A 24,455-nucleotide genomic window follows, 5' to 3' on the forward strand; every position below is an offset into this window, starting at 1 on the left:
TAATGGATTAAATAGACCCAAGGAAAAAAGGACACGGTGGCAATATATTCTCCTGGCACCCAGCACACAGAGGGGAAGAGGGGGAAGAGAGAAAGGAGACATAAATAAAAGGGACTACTCACTAGGGCTTTTTTCTTCAGCAAGGTCACAGGCACAGAGCAGGTCAGAATCGATTGAGATGGGTTTCTGCTTAATCCAAAACTTAGTGCTGGCTTTCTGATTCGTAACAGGGTCTATCTCTATTTTGTCTCCAGAGATACCTGTAAGGCCGGGGGGGGGGGGGGGGTGAGGATAAGGGAAGGACAAAAAAATAAGGCATAAATGTGGAAAGTGTAAGTGATTTCAGTGTAATCATTTGACCTGTTTTGCAAATCCTAAATTGGATGAACAAGAGCTCTTTCTTAGGGCTTTGGGGAATGCCATGGGCTTAAGACAGACATAAGGAGACTCCAACGGCACACAGAAGTTGCACAGCCTGGTTTCCTGGGTGGGTGAGTTGCGGGGAGAAGCCACTAAAACCCATATAAAAAAGTATTAAGAAACATGCCATCTTAGATGTACCACAGATACAATAGAGAGTTTACCTACATATTGTTAACCCTACAAAACACCTTGATTGTAATGAAGTAAAACATAATGTAAGATTCACTAAAAAAACAAACAATTTTGATCAGTAGTCTTTTTTCTGATCTAGAAAAATCTTACACACTAAAAATAGGAAAAATCTATCTCTTCCCTTCTCTGCTACTAAATAATTATGCAAACTATATTGAGAAGAAGTCACAGGAGGATCAAAGGGTCCTTTACATAAAACCTTCCAAGTTCAAGTCTGGGAGCCTGGCTTCAGTCTGTGGAGGTCACTGCTTCTCCGCTGAGGGAGAAACAGCACTGGGTGTGAGCTTTATGCAACAAAGGCTTTATAACAGGAATCCAGCATGTTAAATACTGGCACTTCAGGTTCCATTTTCAGAGCTGTGAAAGACATAACATATCGTACAGTGACTGGAAGCAAAGGTGTTAGGAGAACAAAGGTAATGCCAGGGATGAAAGGTGTCCTGGAATAACCGTGGCAATATATAGCAATTGCTCTCCCAGTGTTACTGAGCAGTATACTCTCAGCTTGACACACACATATGATCTAGGCTGCATGCTCTCTTTTTCCCATTTTACTGAAAATCGAGGAATCTGTTTATGAAGTAAGACAAAAACCTTCAATATGCCTTCCAGAGTGCGCCTCAGAGAGAATCTTGAAAGTAATTAATATTTAGGTCATAGTTTAAAGGTCAGGGGCAAAGTGGAAAAAAGCAAAATCAAATAAAGTATGAGATAATTAAAACCACAAATGTACATGCTGTAACAAAAAGACAATCAAAATTAATACATTTCATTCCAGGGGTCACACTCAGAAATTTTTCAGTACAACATGAGAAAACTTGGTAGACCAAAAGAAAAAGCAGATAAAAGAAACAGCTCAATTAAAAAACAAAACAAACAAACAAAAAAACCCAAATAACACAATCACCACAGTCTGAGAGCAAATTTAAAATTAAACAAGAAAACAAATATAAAAAAAAATTCTAGTGTTATGGTCTGCCACATATTCCGTTTCTATTTTATTTTATGAATAAAGAAATCTTAAATAGCAGTTAGACAAAGGCAGGAGGCCAAACAGACAGATTCCAGTAGAGTCTTATCTGCTGTCTTCAGAAGAGACAATGCAGTACAGTTGCTTAACCCTGGTCATTACTGTGTGGTCTTTGGAAAAGATGAACAATTGGTATTTTTTATTAATTGAATGCTGGAATTTGACATTAGACATATTTCAGGAACACCATATTTCAATTAGGCATAATGTCATAAGTCCAATGGACTCTGGTCGTTCAGGTCTAGATGATTTCAGGAGGGTGAGAATGTATCAGGAGACCAATTTTATTACATTTCACTTAAAATAGATTACGACTACCCAGTTACACTCTTCCCTCCAATTTGGTCATTAATTGTAAGAGATCTGGACATTTCTATAGTTCCCTGAAAGAAGGAAAGTACTGATGCCATAGCTGTTGGTAGCAAGTGGTTTTTTTTATTTTTTTGGTCCCCCCCTCTTTCTTCTGCTTATTTTGACATTTATAAAAGTCAAAAAGTGAGCAGACTTTTTGTGCATATCTCTTATGTAGAATAAATAAATAAATGTGCATATCTCTTATGTAGAATAAACCCTGCCCCATATTCCTTTCTTAGCAAGAGAAGGGGAAAAAAAAGCATCACTAGAGAGGCACAGCTTTAAAATTTTGTTCTACGGTCCTGCAACTCCTGAAGCTGTAGTCAGTCAATATTGTTAATGTACCTTGTTAATTTGATAGGATTTGTCAGGTAACTCCACTGGAAAATTATATAAAACTGTTCCAGATGAAAAGATGATAGTGACATGAATTAAAGTGATAGAACAATAGTGGAATATAAACCAGAAATGACACCCAAAGTGGCTGTTGATTTATTGCTATACTGAGTTTGGTTCTGGGCTCCCATGTATATTAGTGCTACAAATCTGGGTCCATTTAGCAGAGGGATGCTCATACATACATCACCAGCTCCTGCTCCAAGCCAAGGTCACTCCCCATGGCATCAATCTTTTCAACAGAGCCTACTTCACAAAGCAGGACTTTTGTAACCATCTCAGATGTAACAGACTCTCATCCTCTTTCATCTTTCTTTTATCATGTAAAGTACACTTTAACTTCTATTATTTTTATCTGCAAATTGTTACTGTAGAGTTCATCCATTTCTGGCTGTATCTCTGCATCAATTGCATGCGCTCTGCATGGCCACAAGAACACTTTCCCAAAGACACCCTTTCTGGGGGTTATTGTGCAGTGTCTGTTCGCAGAGGGGAACCCCAATCCTGGAGTTTGGGGATGAAGATGTGGGAAATGAATGCATTAGGTTCAAGATGGGCAGGCAGGTGGAACATCATTTAAACAACTAATGTGCTCCCAAAAAGTTGCCTGTAAATCAGATTTTTTTCTGAATCAAATCACATTTTCCCACTGACTTCTAGTTCCAGAGACACTTTATATTAATTTTGGATTGATCTGTAATTGGCAGGGGCTCCCAACACTTTAGTTTTAAATTTCTCTGCCCTGCAGGCTTTCAGTCAAGTAGTTAATGATCTGTAAAATACTCGCCGCCTAGAGGAGTCACTATTTAAAGGAACCTGTAGGGGGAATCTTTCCTGATGGGAAAAATCCTTTTGTACATTAAATAATTTCACCTTGCTTGAGATGTGTGAGTCTTAGCTTCTTAAAGCAGGGCACACAGCCCACAGGAGCTGATCTGCTCTTGATGCACAAGTGACAACCCTCTGCTTCCAGTTCAGGAGGGTCTGTGGCAGTCTAGCCTTGGAGCCCATTCTCCTCAATGTACCTAGAAGCCACTGCTGAGTCTCCAGAACTTCGGCTGGAAGCAAACAGAGACCTCTTCTTCCCTGCCTGGGGAGCTCAAGGGGTCTTTCTTGGTTGGACAGAGAAAGTAGCCTGGAGGAGAGGAGACCAGTTAGGAAGCTGGCACAACAGTCCGGGCCAGGGGCAAATAAGAATGAACATTATTACCTGGCACCAAATACATGTTAGCATGGTTAGAAATCCTTTGTGTGTATTGATTCAAATCTCAGGACAGTCTTATCACATTGGTTACTACTATATTTAGCCCTATTTTATAGATGAGAAAACTGAAACACAGGGAGGTTAAGTAACTTGCCCAAGGTCACATGGCTAAAAAGTGGCAGAGCTAGAATTTAGAGAAAGTCGGGAAATTTGGTTCCAGAATCTGTTCTCTCAGCCACTATGCCATTCTGCAGGAACTATGCTAGGGGTTTTATATAACATCCCCCAGGAGGGGTGAAGGTGCTTGTCCAAGGTTGGGGAGCTTTTCCGTGGAAAAGCCATTTTATACCCAGAGCTACTTACTTGGTTCCCAAGTATGGTACTTCCCACTGCTTTGCACAGCCTCATTCAGTTAAGTCCAGATGTAATAAGGAATTCTGCTTAGTTTAGTCTTTAGTATCCTTTTTCAATTTTTACCAATGAACAAACACAAACATTCAAACGTGCTGATAAATGCACACCTGCTTTTGTTCCGACATGGCAACATGGAGCATGAAAGCCTATCAATATTCTTCTGTATGGCCACTGAGCACGGTTTTAATGTCCTTGACAAAAGCTTTTGTTTAAAGTCATGAAAGAAAGGCAGGTGTGCTCCTTAAAGTGTCACTTGGGCACTATTTTTAGGTAATTCAAACTATAAACATACATCCAAGAAAACAAGGGAAGTTGGCTTTTGTTAAGTTTACATTTCTCCAAATTAAATGGCCAATAGAGGAATAGTTAATCCAATCATGATGGAATATAACACAACCATGAAAAAATGTGTATGAGAAAAGGTTTGACTTGGAAGAATTCTTGTGAAGCTAAGTGAAAAGCAGAGGAAAAAGATATTTATAGAAAGGAGATCTAATGGATATGCTCCAAACTGGCAACAGTGGTCAATTCTTGCTAGTAGAATTATATCTTTTCCTTTTCTGTTCTTTTCTAAAACAGAAATTTCACTCAAAATAAAAACAAACATCATTTTAGGAGCTGACATTTTCTTGGTTTCTATTTCAGGATTCAGTACACCTGCCTAACTTTTACAGTGTGGGGAAGGGAGTAAGCTGAATCCTGTGATTGATAATTGTTGGGCTGGCGAGACTGGGGACCTCAAAGTGGCCGACCAGAGGCCAGCAACCTCCCAATAACGCCACCCACCCCCATCTTCCCGCCAATGCCGCCTTGCCGCCCTACCCTGACTTAGTTTATGAAACCCGTAATCCTTGCCCTAACTAGAAAAAAACAAAAAACAAAAAAACAAACCAAGACCCGGAAAAGACCGAAAACCTGAAAAACACCATCAAATAAGGAAACCTCCCCCCATATTTCCCTACCAACCGTCCTGCCAAAAACTCCTCATAAACCCACCTGCGACCTGCCAGGGGGCGACTTCCCCTGCGACGTCCCTGCTCTCTCTCTCCCCTGCGGGCCTCGGAACCTCGCCCGAGAGCGCATCCCATTAAAAGCCTGTTTCGACCAACTTTTGCCTGGCCTCTCTATTCCATTTCACTACCGATCGGATTAAACCTGACATTTGGTGCCGAAACCCGGGAGGAGATCGAGGCCCCACGCTGGTGGGGAGCCTCTCTCTTCTCACCCCCCAGGCTCAATGGCCCTCTGGGGGTACTTTTGACTAAACGTGACAATAATCATGAAAACAGCCCTAAACGAAGACCAGTTCCACTTAGCAGTTCTCAAGCACCCAAGTGGCTGAGCTGCTGGGAAGGGCTCCCTCCCATGGCTGCATTATAGCCACCCAGGGGGCCACTCCCACAAATGGTGCCTGGCAGGCCTTACCTGACCAGCTGTGGGAAGTGATGAAGACAGCATGAGGGCTGGCCTGAAGTGGACAGGGTCAGCCCCTTCCCTCAGAAATAAGGGAGGCCACTTGTCTTCTTTTACCAGCTCTCCTCCCCTACCCACTTATCCATGGCCATCCGTCATGACCTTTTCATGCTCCCACTTCTGACAGCTTCCAGATACAGTGAGTCAAACTTCACTGGAAGCAAAGTATCACGCCAACTGTCAAAGGCAGAAAACAATGCCTGATTGCTGTCCTATGTCAATGCCAGCATATAAATCCTTCCCTAACAAGACAGCTCAAAATAAAGAAAAATGCAACTCTAATGTATATACAGCAATCTGGGGAAACTATTTGTCCAAGGCTTTAGAGTTATCACAAGGAAACCCTCATCTGTTTTAACTAACCAAAAGATTTCCATAAAAGGAAATAAGCATGTATATCATCTTCTGCTAAGAGACTGGGTACCTCCTTTGGGCAGCCCGTGTGCTGGGTCCTTTTGTGTAGAGCGACTTACTGACAGCTTACCACACTTCTGACCAGGAAGGCAGTAGGAGCCTGTTTTATATATAAAGGCAGTACAGATTGTACAGATTGGTTAGGGATAGGGACTTTAGATTTAGAGAGTCTTGAGTTTGAGTATCAGTTTCCTTACTGCCTAACCACGTGACTTTGGGCAAGTTACTATAAAATGGTGATGATAACAGAATTTACCTCCTGGGCTTTTGTGATGATTAAATAAGACTTGTAAAGTGCTTGGAATAGTGCTTAATATGTCACCAGTGACCTATACCACAACTTCTCATGACTGTCATTATCAAGGAGTTAGGCACTGGGCTAAGAAATATGACACAGACCCTGCAATGAGGGTCTGGAAAGGAAGTTCACCGGGCCCCAGGAGGGATGTGAACAAGAGACCTGCCTGGCCCTAGTCTAGAGGCATTATCTCTGGGACCTGCTCTACATCCCAGCCTTGGAAGCGCCAGGATCCAGAATGAATGTCCAACTGGGGAGACCAATATCTTCAACCCTATGCATCCCTGTAGTAATCTCCCATCACCGAGGGTCATTAGCCATACTTCTTTCCCGCAACCTCCAGGAGTTCAATTTGACATTAGGAAGACCATTCTCACACCTGGAGCTGTAAAAACATGTGCTAGGGGAACCCCCTGCTACCCTCACCCACCTCAGCTGCACCCAAGTCTCTAGGTCATTAGTTTGGGGATCTTGATTTTGCTGGTACATTCCCATTATTGTTATCCTGGGTGAATGTACTTCTCCCATAGTAAGCTTGAGCCTTCTCCTCTGCAGAAGGGGGTAATAAACAGAACCGTCTTCCAGAGTGTCTTGAAGATAGAGTGGCATAAGTATGTAAAAAACTCAGTAGAGTGCCTGGCACATAAGAAGGCTCAATCAATTATTAGTAAGATTATTAGAAATGAACTGCAGAAAGGTGAAATGATGTACTTACGTAGGGTGAAATCAAGTCAGCAAATGGCAAAACTGGGCTGAAGGGCAGATCTATCTGACCAAATCTAGGATGTGTCCCGACAAGTCTGCTGCTTCCTATTGTTCCAGAGGCTCATGCCTGACTCTCAGGAGGCACAACCTTCCCTAAGGCACGCTTAAAATGCCCTTCCAAGAAGCTAAAACACCAATTTGGCAAAAATTAGGGCATTTAACATTCTGTGCCTCAGTGTATTTCCTGAGTTATTTATTTGCTCAGACATCATGAACTGTGCTTCATTCATCAATTTCCCACAACTTTGAATCTAAGACTAGAAAAGCTCCACTGTTGTTAAATCCTGGAGTAGCTTTTCATATAATTCTACAATCCTCTTGTCTTCGGGTTACCTAGAGTCTATGAAAGCCTGGAAAAGCCCCTGGGAGTGCCACTGAACAACTCTTTGCTGGAGTGGATTGTGCTGAATCCACACAGCCAATCGATAGAATCCACAGAGCAGTCAGGGAAGTCTTTGAGACTTGTCTGAATTTACACACAGGATCAGATACAAAGGCTGTTTGGGCTTAATGAGACCTCAGAGATCAGCTAGTCTGGGGCTTACATTTTCCATATTAAGAAATTGAGGCTCAGGGTGGGGATATGACTTGTCTGATGTCACCCATTAATGACAGAGCTGTACCCATAATTCATATCCCAGACTATCAGGCCAGGATTTAAACAGATCAGTTCTCCTGTTTCAATGCATTGTTTATATAGTGGGTATATTCACATTGTGATCAAATGCATTACAGTATGAAAAGCACTGTCGTCCTTAGGGACCCAAAAATAGATAACAATATCATATTTTGGCCACAACTAATGAGACCCAGTAGAGCCTTACCTTCTTGAAATCAAGTGGGGGTACTAGGACCTAGAATCAATGGTTCCATTCAAGGGCTCACCATCTAAAACCTTTTGGGAACCATAGCTAAGAGCTGCCAATTCCAATGTGTGGTCAGTTGGGGACTCAGTGACAAGTCTGAGTGTACTTGACTAGGCCATTATCCTTGGAATGAAAACTAAGGCCTGATCATGAATGAAATCATGAATGTACAGCTGTACTCGGCATAGCGCTCAGCACAAAGATGGAGCTTACTGAATGAGACCTGGGACTGTTTCAACCAGTAACAACTGTCCCTGGATGAGGACTAAGGTCTCTCTGTGAAAAAGGTGTTTACAAAGATTGTCTATTAGGGGCGTTAGTTTCCCAAACTAAATATTCTCCTGGTAAATAGATACTTCAGGGGAGCTTACGGTGTCAGTTAGGAAGCAGTATGCCATCTCCTAAGAGAATTTAAGACATCACTTGTAGAGTGGGGAAGGACCAGCTCTTCCTCATGTTCAGGTCCTGGTACACGGATGGAGCTCAACTGCCAAGGCTGAGGGCATGGTAAAAGGAATACAGAACCTTGATGGATGCTCCTGTATCCTACCCCCATTAATTTCTTTATGCCAGTGGCTCTCAACTTTTCCAATTCTCAAGGCTTTCTCAACCATCTGTCCTCCTGATACATTATCCTTAGTAACATTAGATTATTCAACAGGTGTTCTCAAAAGGGTAGATCTGGGAGCAGGGAATTAGAGTAAGGTACACAGTTAGGAAAAACCCTGAGTTTCTGACATTCCCTATCAGGGGATTTTCCCTCAATGCAATCACTGCATTAAGCACTAATGTGATAAGAAACATTTTCTGGAGGCAGTCTTGATAGTATTTGTCCTGCTATTTCATAAGCTCATTAGTACCTGTTAAGCTCTATTCCAAATTTTGGTTCAGAAAATGCTGTCACAACAGGGATAGAACAGTCATGTGATACTAGAACTGCCATCCTCAAATTACTGAGTGGACCCAGGGATTTTGGAGCTAAGTGTGATGAATGTCTCTCATGATCATTTTTGTGGATCTGAATGGAGGAGGGTATCTCCTTAGTATTCAGTAAGAAAATGAAACAGAAATATGGAGGGAAAATCTATCTACTGCTAAGAACCCACATTTCCAAATTATGTAATTACTTGAACTATACTCCATAGGTACCCCAAATGGAAAATAACAGGGGCAAGTATTTTTTTCATAGAGCCACACAAAGCACCAGAGTGAGTAAAAAAAAATTAAAAAATAAAAAAAGTGCAGGTCACAGCTGTTTGCTTTCATTCACTTTGTCTTGTGTTAATGTGCTTCTTAAGTTTGCATATTGCATATTAAGAAATGGCACTGTAATGAAGTCTTCCTTTAGCACTGGCTTGTAGGTATTGGCTAGGGGGTTAAATAATAACTGCAATAGGACAGATAAACCAGGGAAGACAATAGATGGCAAATATGCTGCCTCTCATCATTCTCAGGTCCAGGGCAGGCATTTTTAATCAATCACAGAGTTTCTTTATGTTGCCCTCAGACACAGCTCCCGATGCTGCCTCAGCATAATGCTCTGGGCAGCCATTACAAACTTGATTGGAATCAGTTTATGAGATGAAACCTCTCTGCCTTCTCTATGGTATATGCTATTGTACTTGATACTTTTGACAAATAACTACTATGATCACAAGTGTTATGATTATACATATGGATTGTTTTATGAAGAGATAGTGGAGGTAACCACAGAAACTTTCAGCAAGATTATTTTATGATATAGTCTTTAACTGTAAATCCCACACAGAATCTGTTTATCTTACACAGAATGATGTTAGGTTATATATGCAATTATGACACAGATGGAATTCATGGTATATTACACGGTATATTACAGATTCAGTAATTATACCTTTGGTGCTATGGGGAAGGTCTATGCTGACGAATGACAAGGTGAAGGAATTCACACAGTGTCACAACCATCAAAGTACCAAGACTCTGTAACGGGGAAACAAGGCTGACCTGCCCAGTCATAAAAATAAGACTTGGACAAAGAGATAAGGGGCAAGAAAGTCCGTTGAATACGGAAAGGCTGCATTTCCCAAACCCCACAATTAAGGGGAGATTCTGAGCTAGCAGGTCTGGGGATGTGGTCAGGGACTTGGGTGATTCTGATATGCAGTCTGGGTCGCAATCACTACTCTAAGGTACTATGTAAATAAGAAGTATACAATGGTGATATCTTGGTCCTCTTTGCTTTCTTATATGGGTTTCTGGCAGCCCCTTGGCTAGTGCATCATAATTCACCTTCCATCAGGCAGCCAACAAATACTTACTGATAGTATACTATAGGCTTCCTAGATTGTGGCTGGCACTCACCATCTGACCCTTTTAGTTTGATTTTTTCCAAACTTACTTCAAGCTGTCAGCCTTGGCATGTCTGGGAAGCACATATGTCTTACTGCCTGATTCTATGGTCAGGCACACAGGATCAGACACATGGGAGATCAAGTTAATGGAAATGACCTCAGCTTGGTATAAACTCAAGCAAGGTCTACACTTAAAGGTACCTATACATTTAGGCCCAACACAGATAGGAAACAGACAAGATGAAATATTCCAAGAATGTTTTTGAGAAAGAACAGAATGGTTAGGCATGATGGTTTTGCCTGGTAACCTTTCCAGGCTTACAGAGCAGGGATGGTGAATAGACTTCAACTTAATTTAAGAACTAACTTCAACTGTGCAGTAGGGATTTCTTATAGGGATATGTTAGAAAGAGTTCTGAGGTCAGGTCTGGGCAGTGACTGACAAACACTGTGAATGGAGGATGGACTAGCAGCAAGTATGCTCCACTGACATGGACCTCCAGATGCTAGGGCAGTAAGGATGTGCAGGATATTTGGAAGACGCCAACAACAAGTAACCATTTCCTTTGTGAAAGCAAGTTATTAATGACTGAGGCATCCACGGCTTGATGGATTGGGTTTGTTTTAGAGGATAGGCTTCAGTCCAGTTCTGTTATTGGGACTGGATATCCCACTGCATGTCCTGATGGCTGGGAGGGAGAAAAGAATGTTAGTGCTTATTAAGTAATAGCTATGTGCCAGTAAACACTAAATTCTCTGTAACATCACATTACTTCATTTATTTCTCCAAGCCTTGTTTTTTTCAGTCATGAAATGGGAGTAGTATCATCAATGTTCTGTGTGGATTAAATAAGGTGATGGAGTGAAAGTTCACTGTATACTGCAAACTGTCTTAGGACTACAGAGCATTAGTGCAATGACAATTTGCATTTAAGGCATAGTATGGGTTAGGTGCAGGACTCAGCCTTAGGCAGTCTTAGGGTCTGATCTCAGCTTCATTACTTAATAAGTAATTGTTCCCTATATCCCCTCATATAAAAAATGCAGATAATTTCAGTACTATCCAATAATAGCGATATGATTACAGGAGACAAGAATATAAGAGTGATCAGCAAAGTACCTGGCACATAGCAAGCACTTGATAAATAAGTACCTTTAAAAATTGTAATTCTTCATGTTAGTATTATTTAAAAAGATTAGGTCTTTGCCACAGGTTTCACTAATAGATTCCAAGAAAGTTTTTCAATCATAGAAAAGTCTGGTGGAAAAATCCATTTCAGTTTGGGTCTTGCAGATCCAAGTTTGAGTTCCTCCTTGCCTGACTTTCTCAGAAGCAGATGGCAGGTGGTAAACTGGGAGCATGAGCCACGGCTACCCGATCAGGAGACGAGCAGACACTCGTCTGTGTCTGTGATGGCCCAGCGGAGCTTGGGAATTCTGCTTGCTGCCGGGTGCTCCTATGTCCCACTGACTCAGAGCGGATGGGGAGTTTTCTATGGAATCAGCAGGGTTGCTGGGGAAATGCCACACACAGACACTTACCACTTAGAAGAACTTGCCACAGGGGGCAAGTGAAGTCTCTGTTCTGACTGACACAGGATGGATGAGTGGAGGAGACCATCCATCAGTGTCAGGAAAGATCTGAAGCACCTGGCTAGTCAGTTGAAATAAAATAAATTATTTACTGATCTCAGAATCCAGCTGCTCACTCAAATGCTCATAAAAGGTGTGTGGTTTGCTGCCCTGTACTTTACAGTAGATTCAGTTTTGGAACGAAAGAATTCCTGCAGGTTTTTGTTGTTACTGTTAAAATGAAAGGATGTTTCCTGCTGTGCAAGGAGGGAGAGGGGGTTCTAAAGTTATATGTGGAACTCATCTACATGGTGATGGGAAATGAGCTTTTTTTTTTTTTTTTAAGATTTTATTTATTTATTTGAGAGAGAGAGGGAGAGAAAGCGAAGCATGAATGAGGGGTTGGGACAAAGGGAGAGGGGAGAAGTGGGCCTCGATCCCAGGACCCTGAGACCACGACCCCAAATGAAGGCAGACACTTAACTGAGCCACCGAGGCACCCCAAGAAATGACCTTATTTATTCACTGCATGGTATAGTACATGGGTGCAGTATATGTAACTGTCACAAAACTCCTTAGAACTAATTAATTAAATTTCTGTTTATGATGCTAAAGATTGAGCTTAGATTCATAATTAAAACAAATATTCTGGCAACTTCTGTTTAGAAGCTCCATGGAGAGCTGTGGCTCTCCACCAGAGGGTGCCATGTGTACCACTGGAAACATCCAGAGGTGACTGGGACCTGGCCTCTAGCATACTTCTGAGAGCCACTGCTCTAGGGAGAGATACCTGCATTACTATCAACATCCATTTCTACCTGAGAAGTCTCCCCTCCACTGTAGCTACAAGTAAAACTTTGCCAGTAGAGCCACCACCTAATCTGACAGATGTGGTTAATTTCAAGATGGTAGACTAGCATGGAAAGCTATGGGCAAATAGATGAGAGTGACAACAGCAACACTAAGATAGGCCTCCATTCAGAATACACCTTCTAGGGGACACTTTTATACTATCTTGAAAGGTAAATGTTATAATTCCTATTCTATAGATGACAAAAACTAAAACTGAAAAGAGAAGGGATTTGTCCAAGGTGATACTGCAAGTAAGCGGTAATGCTGAGATTTAAACCCAGTCCTGACTACAGAGCTAGGGCTCTTCCCACAGATTCTTTAGTGGGTCTTTTCCTTTAAGTGAATATACATGTGAGAATCTTTTCTGCCTTTGGAAAAATGTGTGGGCAAGAAGCTCATGATTTTGGTTATCTTTCCAAAGCATTGCTTTTTTACCTTGGGAATCCGTGGATAGGATGATGCTCACCTGGGAAAATCCTTGCCTTGTACCCTGGCTGCAGTCAGGCTACTTATTGGGTTTCTTAAAACTAGATTCACTCTGGGGCACCTGGGTGGCTCAGCTGGCTGTGTCTGCCTTCGGCTCAGTTTGTGATCCCAGGGTCCTGGGATGGAGCCCCGCACCAGGCTCCCTGCTCAGCGGGAAGCCTGCTTTTCCCTCACCCTCTGCTTACTGTGCTGTCTCTCTCTGTCAAATAAATAAATAAAATCTTTAAAAAAACAAAACAACAATGAAAAACTAGACTCACTCCTTTGTTCCTGGGAAGGTATTGTAGGCAAACACAAACTAGATGTCTGAATATCATTCTTATTTTTAGTAAACTTTTAATTGAAAATATACCAAAAAAAAAAAACCCCAAACAAACAAAAAAGAAAATATACCAACAGAAAGCGCATGAGTCCTAAGAGTATCTATAACTTGATTTTTCCACAAAGTCTACACACTCATGTAATCGGTACCCAGATCAATAAATGAAAACTTACCAGTATCTCAAGACTCCCCTGCAGTCACTACAGCTTCCTCTCCTCCCAGATAACCACCATCATTACTTCTACACAGTAGATTACTGTATATTCTTGGAAGGCAGTTATGCTCACCACTATAGCACCAACACTATTTTTTGTGTATTTTTAAACGTTATATAGTAGAATAATACAGTATATATCTTTCTCCCTTTTTTTGAATCTGGCTTTTTTTTGAGTAGCCTCATTATTTTTATTTCTATGAGAAGAGCCAGGAAGAAAGACACCAAAGATTTTTATGTTTTAAAAATCAACATTATAAAAAAGTTTTTTTGTTTTTGTTTCATTTTTTCACCATTTTAGATATTTAGCATTTTGTTTGTTTTTGTGAGGAGGCAATAACAGGTCCAGAAAGGGGGAGAAAAGGTGGGTTCTATGTTTTGGTTCAAAGTTACTGGGTGCTAAATTCATCTAGTTAGTTTGTTAGAATCACCATCTTCTTAGCAGCTGGTGTTTACGGAGGCCTTGCTATGTGCCAGGTGCCTTCCTAAATATTTTGCACGTGTGATGACATTTCATCCCCATAAATACCGCATCTATGATATAGGGACTACTGTCTTCACTTTACCAATGAGGAAATTGAGGCTCTGAATCATTTGCCTGTGGTGATGCTGCTAATACATGAGCCAGGGTTTGAGCCCCAGCTTCTAGCTCCAGAGTCTGTCCTCTGAGTGCTCCACTAACAGCTCTCATTTGCAGGAAGTCTGCCACACGCCAGGCCCTGTGCTAAATGCTTCACATGGCTTCTCTGACTTGTTCCCCAAGGCAATCCGAAGAAGCTGGTGCTACTGATATTCACATTTGGACCAAATGGACTCAGGCTCAGCAAGATGAAGACACTTGTCTGGTGCAGCTGGCTCCTGGCAGAGCTGTGATTCAGAGCTGCTGTGAGTCTGGTGCCCCTCTCTGACTTACTCAGCTGTACTGTCAGTGTGTTTCAAGTCAGTCAGGTTGGGAAGGAATATTTGAAAAGACTTTCTTTTTTTTTTTTTTTTAATTTGGAGAGATTTTTGAGGCTTAATACAAATTAGCTAACCTAATAGCAACATTACAAAATACTTTATTAGGAAACACAAACAGAGCATTTGTGAGAAACCTTTAATCAGCAGGCCTCAGAGCTGGAGCACAAACTTCCTCCCTTCACACATAAGCAGCTGAGGCCTGGGAAGAGGCAGTGTGGCAGAGGCAGGTGGCAGGGCCAGGGTATGTGTCAGCTATCTGACTAAGCCTAGCATCCATACCTACTCCCTGCTCCTTCCAGTGTCCTTTCTTAAGGAGCAGATGCACTTAAGTTGGCCAGACCAGGATTCTGTTCCTGACACCACTACCTACCTGGTGTGTGAGCCTGGGCATGAGATGTCACTTCACTGGCACCTCATTTATCTTCTTTGCTGGATGGGGAAGGTACAAATACTTTCCTTTTAGGTAGCTCAGTAGTGTATGGAAAGCACTTAGCACAGTGCCTAATGCACAGCAGATACCTATAAATGACAGCCGTGATGATGATGATGATGACACAATACTGACTCCTACGACACTTTATCTACTCTTGTTATGTGTAAGTCAAAACAGAAATTTAGCACTTAATTAGAACAAATTAATCCCAAATATTAATTGAAAGTTGATTCTCAATTATTTGGAGGATCCAAATGTAACTTCTGAGATCATTAAAAAGCTTCCTGAATAAAGGCATGAATGAATAAGCAATGAATTCACCTAAGTAAAAAAAAAAAAAAGCAAGTGGCAGAGCTACCAAGCAGTTCTAAGGATAGCATGTAAGAGAATTACAGAATGATAAGAATTATGGAACTTCACAGAAGTCAATCAGTTTGAAAAGAGTCTCAAGTTAGTTCTATTTCTAATCTTCTGCTTCATAAAAAAGAAGACAAGACAGAGCACTCAGGTGGGAAAAAGGAGGTACTTTATATTTCACTGTTTAAACATTTTCCCTGAAAACAAATTACCATTAGTCATTCAGGTTACATAAAAGTCGGATGTTGTTTCTTTCCCTGTGTCTCTGCTGACCACTGATACAAAGGGTCCGTCTGATCCATCACTGGTTCGTGCACTTACCTAACTGGACATCAGTTGTGAATCGTAGTCTGTGGATCATGCTGACTTTGAATGACTTGTAATGGTGGCTGCTAAGCATATCCTGTACTGTAGCTATGTCAATTTGTGAATCCTCCTCAAAAACTCCGTCTGCCCTTGAACCTGGGGAGGAAAAAGCAGTTTAACACATAAAGATACATGAGGCTTGGCAAATGGTGTCTGCTTAAAATGCTTTGGGATAAATTAAAATAATATGGGCTATTTAATTTGGAGAAGAAAAGGCTGAGCGATGACTTAATAATGCCATTCCAGTAAACAGAGAATGGTAGCATATTCATCATTCAACAATTAATTCCACAAACACTGCCTATTCGATGGCAGGCCCTTGGCTGGGCAGCAGGGATGTGCAAGGATAGAAAAGCTGCTGTTTGCCAGAAGCTTTCTGTCTCCATGAGAGTAAGTTAAAACCACAAAAGCATGGGTGGTCACACTTGTTTCTTTTCTTAATAATAATTTTTCCAATCATAAAAGTAATCTACACTCTTGAAGAATTCTCATGCTTTCCAAGATCCTCAAACTGTCTGTTCATCAGCTTCCTGTCTTGCATCCCACAGTCTCCACTGGTGCGGGCATGAGCCTGCTCTTGCTGGGAAGGCTGTAACAGTCTCCTCACTGGCCTTTTGGCCACAGATTCCCGCTGCAATCCAGCCACCACAGGACTTTCTGATTCATACAGCTTTCTAAAGCTTTGATTACTTACTCATTCATTTGATATTTAGTGAGAGCTTTGTGCACGCTGAGTACTCTGATACGTGATACTAACGAAAATATGAAGGCTGGTGCTCAAAAATCTTCCCTGGCTTCCCATGGCCTCCTGAATGAGGCACTGTTTTCAGCTAAGCGATCAAGACTGTCCATAATCTGGGATCCCTGGGTGGCGCAGGGGTTTGGCGCCTGCCTTTGGCCCAGGGCGCAATCCTGGAGACCCGGGATCGAATCCCACGTCGGGCTCCCGGTGCATGGAGCCTGCTTCTCCCTCTGCCTCTCTCTCTCTCTGTCTCTCTGTGTGACTATCATAAATAAATAAAAATTTTTAAAAAATAATAAAAAAAGACTGTCCATAATCTGGCTGAAATACAATTTTTCAACTGTACTTGTCATTTCTCATCAATACCTTCTTTCAACTCCTCCCAAACTCCTCAGACTGCACACAAGTCCACGTTTTTCTACTCCTGGGCCTTTGCTCATGTGGAAGTCTTGGCCTAGAACACCCCTTCCAACCTTACCCTGCACTTGTCAAAACTCCACTCAGGACAGCTCAAACTCTACCACCTCCTGAATTCCACAGCAGTTTTGGTTTATACTGCACTCTGGAGCCAGACTGACTAGGGTTCAATTCCTAGCTCTGCCTCTAACTTGCTATATGATCTTGGGCAAGTGACTTTATCTCTCTGAACCCCAGTTTATACCATGCACAGAATACCAAAATGTATTTAAAGAATCTAACACATAATATACTTAATAATAACTAGCAGTCATGATTATTTTTATTCTACTGTCATAGAGGACCACATTCAGCCTTGCACTAAAATTTCTAAGTGGTTGCACTGGCCTAATTTAGAAACTTTTTGATTGTCAGTTAAGTTTCTCATTCATCTCTGTATTTTCTGCAAGCAGTACAGGTAGCTGGTATGCTCTTGCTAAATTCTGCTAAATACATACATACAAACTATGCAATACAATACATAAAGAACCAGTGTATATGAGTGCATCAGTGCCTTATTATACATCAGGCATGGTGCTAAGTGCTTTATACATGCACTTAAGCATCATAACAACCTGGTGGGCACTAATTTTCTGTATTACACAGATGAGGAATCTTAGGCTTTGGGAGGTAAAGTTATGTGCCCAGGGCAACACTAAGCAAGGCTAAATTATTTCCTGTCCCCCAGAGTTTAACATGTGGTCTTCTGAAGGTGCAGCTGCTGGTGCCATTCACCACTGGAATGGGAGCACTTGTATAGCAGAAGCCAACCAGAGCAGGGTGCTCTAAGCCTTGTTGTGCTGAATACCCAGAGATGGCTCCACAAGGAAATCCAGAGAGAACTCCTTGGGACAGAGTTGGAGGAATGGAAAGCTCTAGATTTGGGTACCAAATGGGAAAATTCTGTTATATAACTGGTAGCTTAACAATTACATGCTTTTCCTTCCCAGAGGTATTGCTTACAGGGTAGCTTTTAAGTCAAAGTTGGTTTCTGATGCCTTTACCTTGAACTCATGTATCAGGAATTGTGTGTTTGATTTCCAAACGCTATAATTTTTCCCAGCTAAAATAACTCCAGCACCTACAATAACGCTCTCCCCTCAATGAAGACACAGCCTCACCCTTAATGGGCCATTTATTGAAGGTCTGTGATATGGTCCCATCTTTGAGCATCTGTGCATATTGTCCTCTCTCCCCCACTTCCTATTCCTCCAGGTCTTCTCCCTATTCTCCCTGAAGACCTTAGTTCAAATGATACTCTAGGGAAAGCTTTCCTGACCCCGGGCCCCCATGTCTAGGTTCAGGTCCTTTTGAAACTGCACCCAGTATTTTCTTGCAGAATGTTGTCATAGCTAGTCATCATTTATCTCTGCCCCAAGACAGCAGGCAGAATGACTGCTCTACTCACCATTATAGCCTAGATCCTGCCAGTGCCACCATGCCCAGGATAAAGCAATGCCTCAATAAAAATTTACTGGATGAATACGGGCTGCCATGTCCACAGGAAGGTGGCAAGAGAGGCTGAGTGACTTAACCAATATTACATCGCTAGGATCAGAAGAGTTGCACTTAACATCTATAAGGGCCATTAAGTTACCTTGTTACCTTCCTTTGGGACACCTATAATTTTGGGCAGAGGTGCCATCATTGCAAGCATTACTGTTTTCGAGGTAATGTCCATCTCTTAAACCAAGAGGCTGGCTAGAATTCACAGTTTCAAATAATCATTCTCTTTCCCGATATACACTTAACTGAAACAGAACTGCAAAGATGTGTTTATTTCTATTTTTAGAAACCTTTAAATATGAGAGTGGTGGAATTTTAATAAAATGTTAAAATCTTTTGTTTTAAAAATTAGTTAAAGCCATCTTACCTGAGAAAATGCCATTATTAGGCATAACTTAGCTCAAGAACTTGTATTCTTTACTAATACAGTATTTTCTAAATATTTTAGGTATTTGATTTGGAAAGGGGTAACTGCTCATTATGCTAAAATGCCAATTACTAAAAAAACAAACAAAAAACCCCCCCAAAAACCCACCTACACTTAAGAGTTTTACATTTTATGATGTTGGATTAAAACCAATTTAAAAATTACTGTAACGTGACATATAATTTTTTACTGAGCAATTTCAATGCCAGCTGCTAATAAAGCATCTTAGCTGTAAATGATAATTCAGATGCTTTTAGATAAAGTGGTGCATAAATATGGCTGGAAATTGATTTAGCTTCTTACAGAAGCTACTGAAGAGTGACATATTTTGTTTAATACACCAGCTAATGTAGTCCTAAAAGCTCAAACAAGTGTCAGTTTTCATCCTAAATTTGCTGTGGGAGATTAATGAAAACTTTATATTTTGCTGAAATGTTAATAATGGGCAGATGAGATGATAGGATTTTAGTAGAGGTCTTAAAGATATGGAATAACCAGCAAGTCTTGTCAATTTCCTTATATTAATTTTGTTCAAGACTTATACAGCTGGAGCTGGCTCAACACACTAATGATTCTTGCACTGACCTTCTACTCTTCAACAGTATAAATTCATATCCCATTTGAGGATTTAAGCACCCCTGATACTGGGCTAAGTTCTGAGCCCAGTCCCACAAGACAAGGGGTGTATTTGCTTTTGTGATGAGAAGGGCAACAACATCTGGGAGAGTAGGAAGGGAAGGAATGTCCCTGTGCTCACTTCTAGTATCTGCCATTCACTCCCAAGCAGGTCATCTGCCAAGTGGGAACAACTTCTGGTCTCAGAGTTATGCTGCCATTTTTCAAAGTAGGCTCAGGAGCACTGCTGCTCGGACGGGGCATGTGTGTGCATATAGATCAGTCAGCCTTATAACCTGCAACTACTCTCCCCATGCCAGCAGGATGCTAGATTATGGAGGCACACTGGTGAGGATAAGGCAGGGTTCCTGATCTTTAGGAGCTTACAAACTTGGTATTAGGAACACAAAGAAAACAGTACAAGGCAGAGAGAAGTACCCAATAAATGGTGCATGCAACAGACACTTTATATCTAAAGACATACATCTGAAGCAGAGCATGATACCAAAAGCACGTTTTTGGACCAGAAAAGTTCTAAGACTTTACATATATACCTTTACTGTTTGTATCCTTCCAGAAAGGAGTAAAACCAACCATACATCAGCACTATACCATTTGCATGTTAAAATTATTAATATATATCAACTTCACATTTAAAAACCCACTTATGTTCAAGAGAAGACGTTTTTATCTACTCAAAGTAAAAAAGAGAACAGCATGTCCTAAAAATAAACATATTTAAAAAACCACTCCCAAACTATTAATTTAGTTGAAACACAACCCTTTGGTATTTTGTTAAATTAGCAATTAAAAAGGTCACAAGCAATTAAATGAAACAAAAGCCACACTGTGTTCATCTACATTAATGCTGAACTGGGTCTCCTCCTGAATGACAAGATAAATTGTAATGGTGCCTTCAAAGACTTCACAATGTATTTTGTCAAAGTCGGGAGTGTTAATGTCTCTATGTGCCATGGATTACCATAATGTATTGTGTCAAAACGCTCGAGCTGCAATAACTCATAGATGTATTGTGATAGATCAAATTTTGGGGTGGAGCCTAAAAGTGACTTGCGCACCAGGGTGCTCGGATTGGACTGACACCAGGCTTTGGAAGGATGACAGAGAGCCCAAGTGCAATTTGTAAATGTTTGAGGGACAAAATTTAAGGGGGAAAGGAGTGCAGCTATCTAGAGGAAAGAATGAGAATAGAGGAAACAGGAACAACACCTATCTTAATGGCAAAACCAGGCCTGGGCAAGAGGGGATGGGAGGGAAGGAGTAGCCGGGCAAAGTCTAGGGCCTGCAGAAAAGAAAGAGGAGGGAACAGCTGAGAGAGCCAAAGGTTGGGAAGTGGTGTTGGGACTTAATAACACTGTAACACAGAGTTCAGGGATATAGGTTCAAATCCTAACTCTGATATCAAGGGTCAAGAGTGGCTCAAAACCTTGCCCAAGATTCCATTTTTGGGAAGGGGCAGAGCTGGGACAAATCCGTTGAACTCAAGTCCATATTCCTTCTGCTGTGCTTCTCCTTCCCCTCCCACCTCACTGCCTTCCTACAAGCAGCAGCAAGGAGAGAGACAGTGTAGGTAACTGTAAACTCTAAATCACTGGTTCTCAAAGTATAGTCCAGGACCCACTGGATGGGTGATCCCCAAGAACCATTCTGGGGGTCTAGAATCTCAATACTATTTTCATAATATTAACAGTGAGACATTTGCCCTTTTCATGCCTATTATCTTACAAGGGTACAAAGTAATAATAAGTGCACAAGTTCAATGATATGGTTCTGATTCCACATTGGAACTAACCTTTAAGAATCAATCACTTGAGTTTTGGTTTATTAATGAAAATTAATGTCCACTATTCTCTGAAAAGGCTACTGAAATACTCCTATCTTTTCCAACCACATATCTGTGTTAGGCCAAATTTTCTTTATATACTTTAACTGAAACAATATAGTAGACTGAATGGGGTAGATATGAAAATCAAGATGTTCTATACAGCCAGACATGACGGAAATTTGCAAAAAAATATATAAAACAGTGCCACTGGTTCAGGTGACTGGTCAATAATTTATCTTCCTGATGGAACAAAAATAAACACTCTTCAGAGAAAGAAAATGGAAAACAAAACAAAACTAAAAGAAAATATAGCTATTTTTCATAAAAATTTACATTAAGATGTAGTATTTTAAAAGTTCTCAGTGTTTATTCTTAATAAGTAGATGTAACCCAATAAACAAAAGCTCTTTAGGATCCTCAATAATTTTTAAGAGTGTAAAGCAGTCTAACACCAAGAAGCTTAAGAGTCACTGCCTGTATTGGTTCTTATGCCATGTTTTTCACTGTCCCTGGACATTCATTTGGACAATCGTGATGAGACATGAAAGTATAGTTACAGCTATGCATGTGCTATATACCTGACAATAAACACAAATAGAAAGCTTAGGTACAAATTACAAGGGTAACAGGCTTGCTCTGAGGTGATCAGACCAAGGCTAATTATAACTAAAATTGTTTTACATTTAAAAAGTGTTTTCAGGGGCAGCCCAGGTGGCTCAGCGGTTTAGCGCTGCCTTCAGCCCAGGGCGTGATCCTGGAGACCCGGGATCGAGTCCCACGTCGGGCTCCCTGCATGGAGCCTGGTTCACCCTCAGCCTGTGTCTCTGCCTCTCTCTCTCTCTCTCTGTGTCTCCCATGAATAAATAAATATGTAAATCTTTAAAAAAATAAAAAATAAATAAAAAGTGTTTTCATATATGTGATTTCACTGAAACTTAGGGAGACGCTTAGAGGTACGTACACGACCTCCTTTCAGACAAATGGGAACTAACCATTAAATCAAAGCTCAGATGAACTGACTGTGCTACCAGCAGATGTCTTATGTTCATAGATACAAACTACACAAAACTTCAAACTTCATTTTATGGTTCAGTGAATCTTAGACCAAGTTAAAAAGCTTGAATCTTGTTATAAGTTAAAGCATTTTCAATCTCTCTTCTCTGAAAAGATCTATGCCAACTCTAGAACTCAACCAGAAGACGATGGACCTTGTTACATCCTCACCTTTAAATTTTCTGTAGTGTGATGATGTGGTTGACTAATCCTAGCAGGTTCACAAATAGTCACCCAGCACCAACCACAGCTGCAGGACTGTGCTTGTGCTTCAGGAACAGAGCAGAATGGCAGGATTCTCAGACGATAGAAAGGGGACAGGAAATCCACAGAAGGAGTAGTATGAGAAAAATAAGTTCACAAGGTGTGAGCACATATATAGGGAATGGCAAGTGTTCACATTTGGTTGGAGCAAAGAGTGTGTGCAGGGGAATAGTGGAAAATAAAATGGTCAGAGGTAGAGGGGGATAAATTCTTCAAAGGCAGAGACAGTACCCATGTCAGGACCTGGCACACAATAAAATACTGCTGTACAAATAACTGACTAAATGAAGAGGAAATAGGGGCGTCTGAGTGGTTCAGTCGGTTAAGTGTCCAACTCTTGATTTCAGCTCAGGTCATGATCAGGTCTTAAGATCAAGCCCCTCATTAGGTTCTATGCTGAGCAGGGAGTCTGCTTGAGGATTCTTTCTCTCCTTTTCTCTCTGTTCTTCCCCTCCGTACACATGTATATTCTTCCCGACCCTGTCTCTCAAAAAAAAAAAAAAAAAAAAAAAAAATCTTAAAAAAAAAAAGAAGAAAAAATAAACCATCTCTGCCCTACTCTTTTTTTTTGTAAATTTATTTTTTATTGGTGTTCAATTTGCCAACATATAGAAATAACACCCAGTGCTCATCCCATCAAGTGCCCCCCTCAGTGCCCGTCACCCAGTCACCCCCAACCCCCCGCCTACCTCCCCTTCCCCCACCCCTAGGTTGTTTCCCAGAGTTAGGAGTCTTCCATGTTCTGTCTCCCTTTCTGATATTTCCCACTCATTTTTTCTCCTTTCCCCTTTATTCCCTGTCACTATTTTTTATATTCCCCAAAATGAATGAGACCATATAATGTTTGTCCTTCTCCGATTGACTTATTTCACTCAGCATAATACCCTCCAGTTCCATCCACGTCGAAGCAAATGGTGGGTATTTGTTGTTTCTAATGGCTGAGTAATACTCCATTGTATACATAAACCACATCTTCTTTATCCATTCATCTTTCGATGGACACCGAGGCTCCTTCCACAGTTTAGCTATTGTGGACATTGCTGCTAGAAACATCGGGGTGCGTTTCATTGCATCTGTATCTTTGGGGTAAATCCCCAGCAGTGCAATTGCTGGGTCATAGGGCAGATCTGTTTTTAACTCTTTGAGGAACCTCCACACGGTTTTCCAGTGGCTGCACCAGTTCACATTCCCACCAACAGTGCAGGAGGGTTCCCCTTTCTCCACATCCTCTCCAACATTTGTGGTTTCCTGCGTTGTTAATTTTCCCCATTCTCACTGGTGTGAGGTGGAATCTCATTGTGGTTTTGATTTGTATTTCCCTGATTCTGCCCTACCCTATCTTTTTTTCTCCCCCAAAGTGGGGCTTGAACTCACAATCCTGAGGTCAAGAGTTGCATGCTCCACCAACTGAGCCAGCCAGGTACCCCTGTCCTACTCTATCTTGATGCCTTATTGCTATTCGCCACAAGGAACAATTCCTGCTTCAGCTAAACTGGACTTTGCTCAGGTTATACCATTTGGCCAGAATGTCCTTCCCATTTCTTAAAATGTATATACATCAAGGTCTAGTCCAGAATATTCACTGATCCGTCTCCTGAAACCTTGTAGTCTGAGGCTCTATTGATAAGTATGATAAACATCTGTACTCCCCTTCTATATTATAAGTTCCTTTGAGTGCAGGAGCATTCTATCCTACAGAGCACATAGTAGGTATTCAATAAATGCTGTTGGTGATAGGAACGAAGTTTGATGCAACACACATTAACCATAATAGTATCCAAGTTTGTATACCATCCCTGTATTTACGTTGGTTAATAGAACTCAT

At 41.2% G+C, this 24,455-nt stretch overlaps 1 protein-coding gene across 12 annotated transcripts in view; it reads right to left on the reverse strand.

Moving 5' to 3' along the window:
* The window catches only part of MAPKAP1 (MAPK associated protein 1), a 259,089-nt gene that overhangs the window by 29,933 nt on the left and 204,701 nt on the right, over positions 1-24,455 (reverse strand). For 10 of the 12 annotated variants that reach the window (XM_072777941.1, XM_072777940.1, XM_072777936.1 and 7 more), the window contains 2 exons: positions 15,677-15,817; positions 123-260 (listed from right to left, as the gene is read on the reverse strand). In XM_072777941.1, the coding sequence (XP_072634042.1) occupies positions 123-260; positions 15,677-15,817 (279 nt within the window). Of the gene's footprint in view, positions 1-122; positions 261-15,676; positions 15,818-24,455 lie in introns of those variants that run through there. The other 2 variants (XM_072777937.1, XR_012008291.1) reach the window with 1 other exon arrangement.

Source organism: Canis lupus, chromosome 16, assembly GCF_048164855.1.
Source record: "Canis lupus baileyi chromosome 16, mCanLup2.hap1, whole genome shotgun sequence".
NCBI lineage: Eukaryota > Metazoa > Chordata > Mammalia > Carnivora > Canidae > Canis > Canis lupus.